At 44.9% G+C, this 15,508-nt stretch overlaps 1 protein-coding gene across 2 annotated transcripts in view; it reads left to right on the top strand.

Annotated features, from left to right (window-relative positions):
• Nucleotides 1-1,976, top strand: part of LOC106577390 (phospholysine phosphohistidine inorganic pyrophosphate phosphatase) — a 94,043-nt gene extending 92,067 nt beyond the window's left edge. Inside the window, exons 7-8 of one of the 2 annotated variants that reach the window (XR_006760430.1) lie at nucleotides 790-1,028; nucleotides 1,074-1,976. Coding sequence is in view for 1 of the 2 variants with exons in the window: in XM_045701173.1 (XP_045557129.1) it covers nucleotides 790-886 (97 nt within the window). In the remaining variant the exon portion in view is untranslated. Of the gene's footprint in view, nucleotides 1-789 lie in introns of both variants that reach the window. The other variant, XM_045701173.1, reaches the window with a different exon arrangement.
• Nucleotides 1,977-15,508: the final 13,532 nt, after the last annotated feature.

Genomic DNA, 15,508 nt, shown 5'->3' with positions numbered 1-15,508 from the left:
TATAGCCTCCACATTGACTCTGTACCGTAACACCCTGTATATAGCCTCCACATTGACTCTGTACCGGTACCCCTGTATATAGCCTCCACATTGACTCTGTACCGTAACACCCTGTATATAGCCTCCACATTGACTCTGTACCGGTACCCCCTGTATATAGGCTCCACATTGACTCTGTACCGTAACACCCTGTATATAGCCTCCACATTGACTCTGTACCGGTACCCCCTGTATATAGCCTCCACATTGACTCTGTACCGGTGCCCCCTGTATATAGCCTCCACATTGACTCTGTACCGGTACCCCCTGTATATTATTTTTTTTAACACATTTTTCTTCTTAACTTCTTAAAGCATTGTTGGTTAAGGGCTTGTACAGTAAGTCAGTATTTCACTGTAAGGTCTACACCTGTTGTATTCGGTGCATGTGAAAATACAATTTGATTTGATTTGCTGACTGACAGGAGTTAACACAGGGCATGCATGGCTAGCCTCAATATTCAATGCTGCACACCACTGCATTCAGCCTCTCTGTCTCTCTCTGTCTCTGTCTCTCTCTGTCCCTCTGTCTCTCTGTCTGTCTATCTCTCTCTCTGCTCTGTGTCTCTGTCTGTCTGTCTGTCTGTCTGTCTGTCTGTCTGTCTGTCTCTCTGTCTCTCTCTCTCTGTCTCTCTCTCTCTGTCTCTCTCTCTCTGTCTCTCTCGCTCTCTCTCTCTGTCTATCTCTGTCTATCTCTGTCTATCTCTGTCTATCTCTGTCCCTCTCTGTCTATCTCTGTCTCTCTCTGCAGGCCCAGTGATGAGAAGCACCCAACAGTAACAGCTGATGGCTATGTGGACAACCTGGCGGAGGCTGTGGAAACCATCCTGAAGCTCCGGGGCCAGTGAGGAGAGGACCAGGAAGAACCACCTTCACCACCACAATACACCACACACACACAACTACTCATTACTCTAGTACGATCTGACAACAGGGAGTAACCCACTAACATAGAGAGCCATGGAGAGATAGAGCCATGTTGGAGCCAAGATGGAGGAGATAGAAGAACACAGTCTTAGAGGAGATAGAGCCAAGATGGAGGAGATAGAAGAACACAGTCTTAGAGGAGATAGAGCCATGTTGGAGCCAAGATGGAGGAGATAGAAGAACACAGTCTTAGAGGAGATAGAGCCATGTTGGAGCCAAGATGGAGGAGATAGAAGAACACAGTCTTAGAGGAGATAGAGCCATGTTGGAGCCAAGATGGAGGAGATAGAAGACCACAGTCTTAGAGGAGATAGAGCCAAGATGGAGGAGATAGAAGAACACAGTCTTAGAGGAGATAGAAGTTAATGACCTCATGGTCAGAGGGCAGCTAGTTAGGTAAGTTAATAACATCATGGTCAGAGGGTAACTAGTTAGGTAAGTTAATAACATAATGTTTACCTGAAGGTGCCAAAAGCATGTAGCCTCTTTACACACTGAAGGAAGAAAGAAAGACAGACAGACAGACAGACAGACAGACAGACAGACAGACAGACAGACAGACAGACAGACAGACAGACAGACAGACAGACAGACAGACAGACAGACAGACAGACAGACAGACAGACAGACAGACAGGGTGTTAAGAGTATAATGAAAACCATCCTATATTTTACACAGTCAACTGCTTTAAAGTATCAGCCAATCAGCAACCCACCAGGTACAGCCCCACAGCTCTGAGGAGTCTGTCTACACACTGGGACACCATTACTGTAATAAAAACCTGAGATGGACTTGGTCTATAGTGGACTGGGTCTATAGTGGACTGGGTCTAGTGGACTGGGTCTATAGTGGACTGGGTCTATGTACTGTGGATTTAGCTGAATAAGTTAAATGTTTTGGATGTTGATTTTCTCATTTCTAATAATGAAACATTGTAACATGTATAACATTCAGACTAGAGGTTAGGACTTTGATAAGGACGTTGTGCAATAAAAATCCCTGATCCACTAAGTTGGTTCACTGCCTCTGGTAATGTAGACATGTAGATGCTGCTGTGGCTTGGACTGCTGTGTTGAGGATCTATATCTGCTACTAGCATTATCATCCTCCACACACACTGTCACACACACACCCTCTCACACACACACCCCTCTCTCTCACACTGTCACACACACACCCTCTCTCTCACACACACAACCTCTCTCTCTCACACACACCCTCTCTCTCTCACACACAACCTTTGACACAGTTAAAGGGCAGGACACAACCTTTGACACAGTTAAAGGGCAGGACACAACCTTTGACACAGTTAAAGGGCAGGACACAACCTTTGACACAGTTAAAGGGCAGGACACAACCTTTGACACAGTTAAAGGGCAGGACACAACCTTGACACAGTTAAACTGCAGGACACAACCTTGACACAGTTAAAGAGCAGGACACAACCTTTGACACAGTTAAAGGGCAGGACAGAACCTTGACACAGTTAAAGGGCGGGACAGAACCTTGACACAGTTAAAGGGCAGGACACAACCTTGACACAGTTAAAGGGCAGGACACAACCTTTGACACAGTTAAAGGGCAGGACACAACCTTTGACACAGTTAAAGGGCAGGACACAACCTTGACACAGTTAAAGGGCAGGACACAACCTTTGACACAGTTAAAGGGCGGGCAGAACCTTTGACTAATCACATTCTGAAGAGTTCTAGAACAGGAGAACAATGCATCCTGAACACTCCTCTGTTCCTCTGGTGATGTAGAGGTTAACCCAGGCCCTGTAGCCCCTAGTTCCACTCCTATTCCCCAGGCGCTATCGTTTGTTGACTTCTGTAACCGCATAAACGCCTTGGTTTCATGCATGTTAACATCAGAAGCCTCCTCCCTAAGTTTGTTTTACTCACTGCTTTAGCACACTCTGCCAACCCTGATGTACTAGCTGTGTCTGAATCCTGGCTTAGGAAGGCCACCAAAAATCCTGAAATTTCCATCCCCAACTACAAAATTTTCCGCCAAGATAGAACTGTCAAAGGGGGTGGAGTTGCAATCTACTGCAGAGATGCAGAGATCTGTCATGCTAACCAGGTCTGTACCAAAACAGTTTGATCTTCTACTTCTTTAAAAATCCACCTTTCCAGAAATAAGTCTCTCACTGTTGCCGCTTGTTATAGATCCCCCTCAGCTACCAGCTGTGCCCTGGACACCATATGTGAATTAATTGCCCCCAATTTATCTTCAGTTTGTACTGTTAGGTGACCTAAACTGGGATATGCTTAACACCCAGGCCGTCCTACAATCTAAGCTAGATGCCCTCAATCTCACACAAATTATCATGGAACCTACCAGGTACAACCCTAAATCCATAAACATGGGCACCCTCATAGATATCATCCTAACCAACGTGCCCTCTAAATACACCTCTGTCTTCAACCAGGATCTCAGCGACCACTGCCTCATTGCTCGCGTCTGTAATGGGTCTGCGGTCAAACGACCACCGCTCATCACTGTCAAACGCTCCCTAAAACACTTCAGCGAGCAGGCCTTTCTAGTTGACCTGGCCCGGGTATCCTGAAAGGATATTGTCCTCATTCCGTCAGTAGAGGATGCCTGGTCATTCTTTAAAAATGCTTTCCTCGCCATCTTAAATAAGCATGCCCCATTCAAAAATGTAGAACCAGGAACAGATATAGTCCTTGGTTCACTCCAGACCTGACTGCCCTTGACCAGCACAAAAACATCCTGTGGCGTACTGCATTAGCATCCCGTGATATGCAACTTTTCAGGGAAGTTAGAAACCAATATACACAGGCAGTTAGGAAAACAAAGGCTAGCTTTTCTGGGACTGGGACAGCTTTTTCAAACAGAAATTTGCATTCTGTAGCTCTAACTCCAAAAAGTTCTGGGACACTGTAAAGTCCATGGAGAATAAGAGCACCTCCTCCCAGCTGCCCACTGCACTGAGGATAGGAAACACTGTCACCACTGATAAATCTACGATAATCGAGAATTTCAATAAGCATTTTTCTACAGCTGGCCAAGCTTTCCACCTGGCTACCCCTACCCCGGTCAACAGCTCTGCACCCCCCACAGCAACTTGCCCAAGCCTCCCCCACTTCTCCTTCACCCAAATCCAGATAGCTGATGTTCTGAAAGAGCTGCAAAATCTGGACCCGTACAAATCAGCCGGGCTAGACAATCTGGAGCCTCTCTTCCTAAAATTATCTGCCGCAATTGTTGCAACCCCTATTACTAGCCTGTTCAACCTCTCTTTCGTATCGTCTGAGATCCCTAAAGATTGGAAAGCTGCCGCGGTCATCCCCCTCTTCAAAGGGGGTGACACTCTAGACCCAAACTGCTACAGACCTATATCCATCCTGCACTGCCTTTCTAAGGTCTTCGAAAGCCAAGTTAATAAACAGATCACTGACCATTTCGAATCCCACCGCACCTTCTCCGCTGTGCAATCTGGTTTCAGAGCTGGTCATGGGTGCACCTCAGCCACGCTCAAGGTCCTAAACGATATCATAACCACCATCAATAAAAGACAATACTGTGCAGCCGTATTCATCGGCCTGGCCAAGGCTTTCGACTCTGTCAATCACCGCATTCTTATCAGCAGACTCAACAGCCTTGGTTTCTGGTTTCTCAAATGATTGCATCGCCTGATTCACCAACTACTTTTCAGATAGAGTTCAGTGTGTCAAATCGGAGGGCCTGTTGTCCGGGCCTCTGGCAGTCTCTATGGGGGTGCCACAGGGTTCAATTCTCAGGCCGACTCTTTTCTCTATATACATCAATGATGTCACTCTTGCTGCTGGTGATTCTCTGATCCACCTCTACGCAGACGACACCATTCTGTTTACTTCTGGCCCTTCTTTGGACACTGTGTTAACTAACCTCCAGACGAGCTTCAATGCCATACAACACTCCTTCCGTGGCATGCTCTTCAACCGATCGCTGCTCGCACCCGCCCGTCCAGCATCACTACTCTGGACGATTCTGACTTAGAATATGTGGACAACTACAAATACCTAGGTGTCTGGTTAGACTGTAAACTCTCCTTCCAGACTCACATTAAGCATCTCCAATCCAAAATTAAATCTAGAATTGTCTTCCTATATCGCAACAAAGCATCCTTCACTCATGCTGCCAAACATACCCTCGTAAAACTGACCATCCTACCGATCCTCGACTTCGGCGATGTCATCTTTTAAATAGCCTCCAACACCCTTGTTGAGCAAACTGGATGCAGTCTATCACAGTGCCATCCGTTTTGTCACCAAAGCCCCATATACTACCCACCACTGTGACCTGTACGCTCTCGTTGGTTGGCCCTCGCTTCATACTCGTCGCCAAACACACTGGCTACAGGTTATCTACAAGTCTCTGCTAGGTAAAGCCCCGCCTTATCTCAGCTCACTGGTCACCATAGTAACACCCACTCGTAGCACGCGCTCCAGCAGGTATATCTCACTGGTCACCCCCAAAGCCAATTCCTCCTTTGGTCGCCTTTCCTTTCAGTTCTCTGCTGCCAATGACTGGAACGAACTGCAAAAATCACTGAAGCTGGAGACTCATATCTCCCTCATTAGCTTTAAGCACCAGCTGTCAGAGCAGCTCACAGATCACTGCACCTGTACATAGCCCATCTGTACATAGCCCATCTGTAAACAGCCCATCCTACTACCTCATCCCCATACTGTATTTATTTATTTATTTATTTATCTTGCTCCTTTGCACCCCAGTATCTCTACTTGCACATTCATCTACTGCACATCTACCATTCCAGTGTTTAATTGCTATATTGTAATTACTTCGCCACCATGGCCTATTTATTGCCTTAACTTACCTCATTTGCACTCACTGTATATAGACTTTTTTTGTTTTCTTTTGTTCTACTGTATTATTGATTGTATGTTTTGTTTATTCCATGTGTAACTCTGTTGTTGTATATGTCGAATTGCTTTGCTTTATCTTGGCCAGGTCGCAGTTGTAAATGAGAACTTGTTCTCAACTTGCCTACCTGGTTAGAGGGGGAGGCAGGTAGCCTAGTGGTTAGATTGAATCCCCGAGCTGACAAGGTAAAAATCTGTCGTTCTGCCCCTGAACAAGGCAGTTAACCCACTGTTCCTAGGTTGTCATTGTAAATAAGAATGTGTTCTTAACTGACTTGCCTAGTTAAATAAAGGTTAAATAAACATTAAAGAAGATGTAAATGCATATTCCCATGAAACTGACTGACAGGTCCCGTGTGGCTCAGTTGGTAGAGCATGGTGTTTGCAACGCCAGGGATGTCGGTTCGATTCCCAAGGGGGACCAGTACGGAGAACAAAAATGTATGAAATGTATGCATTCACTACTGTAAGTCGCTCTGGATAAGAGCGTCTGCTAAATGACTAAAATGTAAAATGAGATCAAATGACTGGCATGCAGATGCAGTTTGGACGTTTCACGTTGAAACAACGTTGATTCAACCAGTGTGTGCCCAGTGGGATTGTGTAATTATATTCAATAGGCTACATCTGTAGGTGTGAACTGTGATTGAGAAATGACATTGTTTACAAAAACAACGTGCTCTCCCTCACCTAGAAAAACGTCCCTACACCACTGATAATAACTCAGGTGAATGTTATGACACCAAGTCCTCTCTGTGTACATTATACTGACTCCACTGAAAACAGGTTTTACCCTGTTATAACACTGTCCACTGAAAACAGGTTTTACCCTGTTATAACACTGTCCACTGAAAACAGGTTTTATCCTGTTATAATACTGTCCACCGAAAACAAGGACTGTTTTAACCTGTTATAACAGTGCTATAACAGTGTACTTACTGTGTTATAACGGCTCATGATTGTGATGTGAATCGTATTCTCATTAGCAATGTGATTTGACTGATTTCAGTAGAAAAAGCCATGTCTGATGTTTTAAGCTCTGATCTCTACAGTTCATTGACAGGTAAACAATTGGTTGAATCTTTCATGTTCTTTCTCCATTGTATGTGAGTTGCGTTTTGTCGTAGGGGAGTTTTAAAGTGCGTCCCGGAAAAACCACGTATTTTCCCATATAATAGTCCCTAGGTTTCATTGTACTGAATGGATTGATGGAGAACAAGAGAACATTGTTGAAGGGATTTATTGAGTCTTCTGGATCAGGTCACCATCAGTTGACTCAAGCATACGAAACACTACAAAGTGTTGTGAAATGTTGTCGTGGGGTCTACGTCCCAAATAGCACCCTATTCCCTTTGTAGTGCACTACTTTAGACCAGGGCCCTATTCCTTTTGTAGTGCACTACTTTAGACCAGGACCCTATTCCCTTTGTAGTGCACTACTTTTGACCAGGGCCCTATTCTCTTTGTAGTGCACTACTTTTGACCAGGGCCCTATTCTCTTTGTAGTGCACTACTTTTGACCAGGGCCCTATTCTCTTTGTAGTGCACTACTTTTGACCAGGCCCTATTCCTTTGTAGTGCACTAATTTTGACCAGGGCTCTGGTCAACAGTAGTGCACTATATAGGAATAGGGCCCTGGTCAACAGTAGTGCACTATATAGGGAATAGGGCCTTGGTCTAAAGTAGTGCACTATATAGGGAATAGGGCCTTGGTCTAAAGTAGTGCACTATATAGGGAATAGGGCTCCGGTCTAAAGTAGTGCACTATATAGGGAATAGGGCCTTGGTCCAAAGTAGTGCACTATATGGAATAGGGCTCTGGTCAACAGTAGTGCACTATATAGGGAATTGGGTGCCATAGGGCTCTAGTCAACAGTAGTGCACTATATAGGGAATAGGGTGCCATAGGGCTTTGGTCAACAGTAGTGCACTATATAGGGAATAAGGTGCCATTTGGGACTCAGCCTCAACAGACTCCAGTTGGTAACCCTAGACCAAAGCCTCAGTCCTATTTGGGGATAGTGAAATATATATTGAGGTTATATCTGAGAAACTAGCAGAAGTGTATCCAGAGGTCCACAGTATTTCAACACTTGACACTTTGTTTGACCTTGTGTTTGGGTCGTTGTGCTCCAAGATATGGACTTATTATACATGACCTCAGATAGACCTCCAGCTCAGACAATGTCAAGGAACAAGATATCAGAGGGTTGTTTTCCTGGTCCTCTAGTTCACCTGGAGTCACATTCAGAGAATTGTTTTACAAGTCCTCTAGTTCACCTGGAGTCACATTCAGAGAATTGTTTTACAAGTCCTCTAGTTCACCTGGGGTCACATTCAGAGAGTTGTTTTCCTGGTCCTCTAGTTCACCTGGGGTCACATTCAGAGAGTTGTTTTCCTGGTCCTCTAGTTCACCTGGGGTCACATTCAGAGAGTTGTTTTCCTGGTCCTCTAGTTCACCTGGGGTCACATTCAGAGAGTTGTTTTCCTGGTCCTCTAGTTCACCTGGGGTCACATTCAGAGAGTTGTTTTCCTGGTCCTCTAGTTCACCTGGGGTCACATTCAGAGAGTTGTTTTCCTGGTCCTCTAGTTCACCTGGGGTCACATTCAGAGAGTTGTTTTACAGGTCCTCTAGTTCACCTGGGGTCACATTCAGAGGGTTGTTTACAGGTCCTCTAGTTCACCTGGGGTCACATTCAGAGAGTTGTTTTCCTGGTCCTCTAGTTCACCTGGGGTCACATTGAGGGATATAGAGACAGGCCAAAGTTTCCAACACAAAACCTCACACAGATGTTCCTCCGTATGACACACAGAGTGGACCCAGTCCATCACCCCCATGGCAATACACACACTGGAGCTGTTTCTATAGCAACCTGGCCTGATCCCAAGGTTAGTCAGGTCTGACACCATTTCACCCAGCTAGTAAACTAACAAATAACAAATCCATCTCCCTGGAGGTTTGTCCGTGACAACCAGTCAGTAGGAATCCATCTCCCTGGAGGTTTGTCCATAACAGCCAGTCAGTAGGTATCCATCTCCCTGGAGGTTTGTCCATAACAGCCAGTCAGTAGGCATCCATCTCCCTGGAGGTTTGTCCATGACAGCCAGTCAGTAGGAGTCCATCTCCCTGGAGGTTTGTCCATGACAGCCAGTCAGTAGGAATCCATCTCCCTGGAGGTTTGTCCATGACAGCCAGTGAGTAGGTATCCATCTCCCTGGAGGTTTGTCCATGACAGCCAGCCAGTAGGAATCCATCTCCCTGGAGGTTTGTCCATAACAGCCAGTCAGTAGGTATCCATCTCCCTGGAGGTTTGTCCATAACAGCCAGTCATTAGGAATCCATCTCCCTGGAGGTTTGTCCATGACAGGTAGACTGGCTGTTGATTTACTTCTTTCTAAGTGCAGCTAATTGGTTACTCCCCACACAGGCTGGATTACCTTTCCAATAACAGTGATGAGCTCATTCAGGGGACAAGCCTGGGCCTGTATTACCTCAGCATTTCATTATCACTAAGAATTGATTGACAGCCAGTCTTCTTTATACTGTTTCTGTCCTAAAAAGGCCCCCCTATTCCCCATAGGATTCTAGTCTATGTCCTAAAAGGCCTCCTATTCCCCATAGGATTCTAGTCTCTGTCCTAAAAGGCCTCCTATTCCCCATAGGATTCTATCTATAGTCATTTAATAGTATTATCTATAGTCATTTAGCAGTATTATCTATAGTCATTTAGCAGTATTATCTATAGTCATTTAGCAGTATTATCTAGTTATTTAACAGTATTATCTATAGTCATTTAACAGTATCTATAGTCATTTAACAGTATTATCTATAGTCATTTAACAGTATTATCTACAGTCATTTAGCAGTATTATCTACAGTCATTTAGCAGTATTATCTATAGTCATTTAACAGTATTATCTATAGTCATTTAACAGTATTATCTATAGTCATTTAACAGTATTATCTATAGTCATTTAGCAGTATTATCTATAGTCATTTAGCAGTATTATCTAGTTATTTAACAGTATTATCTATAGTCATTTAACAGTTATCTACTGTCATTTAGCAGTATTATCTATAGTCATTTAACAGTATTATCTATAGTCATTTAACAGTATTATCTATAGTCATTTAGCAGTATTATCTAGTTATTTAACAGTATTATCTATAGTCATTTAACAGTATTATCTGCAGTCATTTAACAGTATTATCTGCAGTCATTTAGCAGTATTATCTATAGTCATTTAGCAGTATTATCTAGTTATTTAACAGTTATCTATAGTAATTTAACAGTTATCTACTGTCATTTAGCAGTATTATCTATAGTCATTTAACAGTATTGTCTATAGTCATTTAACAGTATTGTCTATAGTCATTTAACAGTATTGTCTATAGTCATTTAACAGTATTGTCTATAGTCATTTAACAGTATTATCTATAGTCATTTAGCAGTATTATCTATAGTCATTTAGCAGTATTATCTAGTTATTTAGCAGTATTATCTATAGTCAGTCTATATTTATAGTCACAACATGCAAATTCCATGTTGTCCTCTCAGAGCTAGCTAATCGCATGACCAGCCTAATGTTTGGAGACTGTACAGACCATACATTCCTCAGAGCCTGTAACGTTACATCTTGCCCACTGAAATATTTCATTGAAATACACTAAAAACAGAAATATACATTTAACATGCAACAATTTCAAAAGATTTGACTGAGTTACAGTTCATATAAGGAAATCAGTCAATTTAAATACATTCATTAAGCCCTAATCTTCCCTGTGGCTCAGTTGGTAGTGCATGGTGTTTGCAACGCCAGCATGGTGTGTGCAACGCCAGGGTTGTGGGTTCGATTCCCACGGGGGGCCAGTACAAAAAAAACTACAAAAAATGCATGAAATGTATGAAATGTAATGTATGTATTCACTACTGTAAGTCGCTCTGGATAAGAGCGTCTGCTAAATTACTAAAATGTAAATGTAATCTATGGATATCACATGACTGGGAATACAGATATGAATCTATGGGTCACAGACAAGGTAGAGGGTGTGGATCAGAAAACCAGTCGGTATCTAGTGTGACCACCATTTGCCTCATGCGGCGCGACACATCTCCTTTGCATAAGAGTGATGAAAGATTCAGCAGGTTACTGGCATTACACACCTGGCTATCAGGATGTGAAGAGAAGCCAGGCTTCCCACAACAAAAAATTACCCTAAAAATGATAGTACAGGACCAGTCAAAAGTTTGGACACCTACTTCCACGTACACATGCATGTTGTATTGTAGATATGTGGTCTGAGGGAACACACTTCATGTGTTGTGAAAAGTGTTATGAATTGTAATGTCATGTAATATTTTTATTGTTTAATACAGTTGAACTCGGAAGTTTACATATACCTTAGCCAAATACATTTAAACTCAGTTTTTCCACAATTCCTGACATTTAATCCTAGTAAAAATTCCCTGTCTTAGGTCAGTTAGGATCACCACTTTATTTTAAGAATGTGAAATGTCAGAATAATAGTAGAGAGAATGGTTTATTTCAGCTTTTATTTCTTTCATCACATTCCCAGTGGGGCAGAAGCTACATACACTCAATTAGTATTTGGTAGCATTGCCTTTAAATTGTTTAACTTGGGTCAAACGTTTCGGGTAGCCTTCCACAAGCTTCCCACAATAAGTTGGGTGAATTTTGGCCCATTTCTCCTGACAGAGCTGGTGTAACTGAGTCAGGTTTGTAGGCCTCCTTGCTCGCACATGCTTTTTCAGTTCTGCCCACAAATGTTCTATAGGATTGAGGTCAGGGCTTTGTCATGGCCACTCCAATACCTTGACTTTGTTGTCCTTAAGCCATTTTGCCACAACTTTGGAAGTATGCTTGGGGTCATTGTCCATTTGGAAGACCGATTTGCGACCAAGCTTTAACTTCCTGACTGATGTCTTGAGATGTTGCTTCAGTATATCCACATAATTTTCCATCCTCATGATGCCATCAATTTTGTGAAGTGCACGAGTCCCTCCTGCAGCAAAGCACCCCCACAACATGATGCTGTCACCGACGTGCTTCACGGTTGGGATGGGGTTCTTCGGCTTGCAAGCCTCCCCCTTTTTCCTCAAAACATAACAATGGTCATTATGGCCAACAGTTCTATTTTTGTTTCATCAGACCAGAGGACATTTCTCCAAAAGGTACGATCTTTGTCCCCATGTGCAGTTGCAAGCTGTAGTCTAGCTTTTTTTATGGCGGTTTTGGAGCAGTGGCTTCTTCCCTGCTGAGCGGCCTTTCAGGTTATGTCGATATAGGACTCGTTTTTACTGTGGATATAGATACTTTTGTACCTGTTTCCTCCAGGGACAATGCAAATAGTTATATCGTTATAATAGTTATATCCAATTAAAAATATTACATGACATTACATTTCAATGTGGAACAGGAACAGGAAGTGCTTTAAAGAGGAGATGAAAGCTTCAAGGTAACACAGCTGGCAGTTGTTTAGGTGGACCAACCCAACACAGGTGTCCTACAACAATGGCAGTCTGGGTTTTGTGTGTCTAGACAGACCCACGTAAGAGGATCTATATGCAAACAGATGACATAGAAAGAACCATCAAGGCTATGTATCTGTTGGAGAGAGAGAGAGAGTATGTCTCTGTACTGATACAGAGACATACTCTCTCTCTCTCCAACAGTCCTGACTCTCCAAGTCTGCAGGGTACAGAGACATACTCTCTCTCTCTCCAACAGATACATAGCCTTGATGGTTCTTTCTATGTCATCTGTTTGCATATAGATCCTCTTACGTGGGTCTGCCTGTACACTACACCCTGTACACTACACCCTGTACACTACACCCTGTACACAGACTGCCGTTGTTGTAGGACACCTGTGTTGGGTTGGCTCACCTAAACGACTGCCAGGTGCGTTACCTTGAAGCTTTCATCTCCTCTTTAAAGCACTTCCTGTTCCACAGGAAATGGTTACGTCAGCTGACCAACCAGACTTTACTGCACACACGTGCAAAACCACTTGTTTTGATACGAGCAGTCCCATTAAAGTGTCCATTTCCCCCTCCCTTTTTGTGTGTGGAGTTGAGCAGCGGTCTGTGTGGACTGCAGAGTGGAGGCAGGCCTGTTTCTGTCTTTCCATAGCCAAGCCGGTGGTTTCCCCCCAAGGACAGCTATGACAACACTGCTAGTTTTCACAGCGCTCTGTGGTTTGGGAGGGAGGTTCTCTGGGAGTTCTCCCTGTTTGGAACGACAGCCTGAATTCCCCCCCACCTTCCATCCCCTTCAGTGTATTTGGAACAGCAGCTGGCCAAAATTCCTCCTCCGTTCAGACCTTCCATCCAGGGACACACACCACCCCTAAAACAGACCTCTACCCCAGATACACACCACCCCTAAAACAGACCTCTACCCCAGATACACACCACCCCTAAAACAGACCTCTACCCCAGGGACACACACTACCCCTAAAACAGACCTCTACCCCAGATACACACCACCCCTAAGACAGACCTCTCTACCCCAGATACACACCACCCCTAAAACAGACCTCTCTACCCAGGGACACACACCACCCCTAAGACAGACCTCTCTACCCAGGGACACACCACCCCTAAGACAGACCTCTCTACCCCAGATACACACCACCCCTAAAACAGACCTCTCTACCCAGGGACACACCACCCCTAAGACAGACCTCTCTACCCCAGATACACACCATCCTTAAAACAGACCTCTACCCCAGATACACACCACCCTTAAGACAGACCTCTACCCCAGGGACACACACCACCCCTAAAACAGACCTCTACCCCAGATACACACCACCCCTAAAACAGACCTCTACCCCAGATACACACCACCCTTAAGACAGACCTCTACCCCAGGGACACACACCACCCCTAAGACAGAGCTCTCTACCCCAGGGACACACACCACCCCTAAAACAGACCTCTCTACCCCAGGGACACACACCACCCCTAAAACAGACCTCTCTACCCCAGGGACACACACCACCCCTAAAACAGACCTCTCTACCCCAGGGACACACACCACCCCTAAGATAGACCTCTCTACCCCAGGGACACACACCACCCCTAAAACAGACCTCTCTACCCCAGGGACACACACCACCCCTAAAACAGACCTCTACCCCAGACACACACCACCCCTAAGACAAGCAACTGTCCAATGACTAAAACCTGAGGGACTGCTCCCCCGAAACACAATGCATAACCCTATGATGTGTGTGTGTCCATATATCCCTATGTAGAAGGATACTATCCTGTGGGAGAATCGACACCACACGTGTTCGTGTTTTGTTGCAAAACGTTTTGAAACGGTGTACCTTTATGAACACCAGACTTCAGGTTCAGTGAGACAGGGGGGTTCTAATATGGAGGCCGGTCTCTGGAACAGCATTGTCCAGGGGGGGTTCTCATCTGGAGGCTTGTCTCTAGAACAGCGTTGTCCAGGGGGGTTCTAATCTGGAGGCTTGTCTCTAGAACAGCGTTGTCCAGGGGGTTCTAATCTGGAGGCTTGTATCTGGAACAGCATTGTCCAGGGGGTTCTAATCTGGAGGCTTGTCTCTAGAACAGCGTTGTCCAGGGGTTCTAATCTGGAGGTTTGTATCTGGAACAGCGTTGTCCAGGGGGGTTCTAATCTGGAGGCTTGTCTCTAGAACAGCGTTGTCCAGGGGGGTTCTAATCTGGAGGCTTGTCTCTAGAACAGCGTTGTCCAGGGGGGGTTCTAATCTGGAGGCTTGTATCTGGAACAGCGTTGTCCAGGGGGTTCTAATCTGGAGGCTTGTCTCTAGAACAGCGTTGTCCAGGGGGTTCTAATCTGGAGGCTTGTCTCTGGAACAGCGTTGTTCAGGGGGGTTCTAATCTGGAGGCTTGTCTCTAGAACAGCGTTGACCAGGGGGGTTCTAATCTGGAGGCTGGTCTCTAGAACAGCGTTGTCCAGGGGTTCTAATCTGGAGGCTTGTCTCTAGAACAGCGTTGACCAGGGGGGGTTCTAATCTGGAGGCTTGTCTCTAGAACAGCGTTGACCAGGGGGGGTTCTAATCTGGAGGCTGGTCTCTAGAACAGCGTTGACCAGACACCTGAGGCAGGAGGATACCTGTCTAGAACAGCGTTGACCAGACACCTGAGGCAGGAGGATACCTGTCTAGAACAGCGTTGACCAGACACCTGAGGCAGGAGGATACCTGTCTAGAACAGCGTTGACCAGACACCTGAGGCAGGAGGATACCTGTCTAGAACAGCGTTGACCAGACACCTGAGGCAGGAGGATACCTGTCTAGAACAGCGTTGACCAGACACCTGAGGCAGGAGGATACTGTTATCGTGCTATTATCATGCATTATCGCGTTATTATCATGCTATTATCATGCATTATCACATTATTATCATGCCATTACCATGCATTATCATGCTGAAACATGAGGTGATGGTGGTGGATGAATGGCACGACAATGGACCTCAGGATCTCGTCACGGTATCTCTGTGCATTCAAATTACCATCGAAAAAAATGCAATTGTGTTTGTCTGTAGATTACGCCTGCCCATACCATAGCCCCACCTCCACCACGGGGCCCATACCATAACCCCACCTCCACCATGGGGCCCATACCAT

This window comes from Salmo salar, chromosome ssa18 (assembly GCF_905237065.1).
Source record: "Salmo salar chromosome ssa18, Ssal_v3.1, whole genome shotgun sequence".
NCBI lineage: Eukaryota > Metazoa > Chordata > Actinopteri > Salmoniformes > Salmonidae > Salmo > Salmo salar.
Note: the sequence above shows the minus strand (reverse complement) of the source record. Positions and strands in the feature narration are given on the sequence as shown.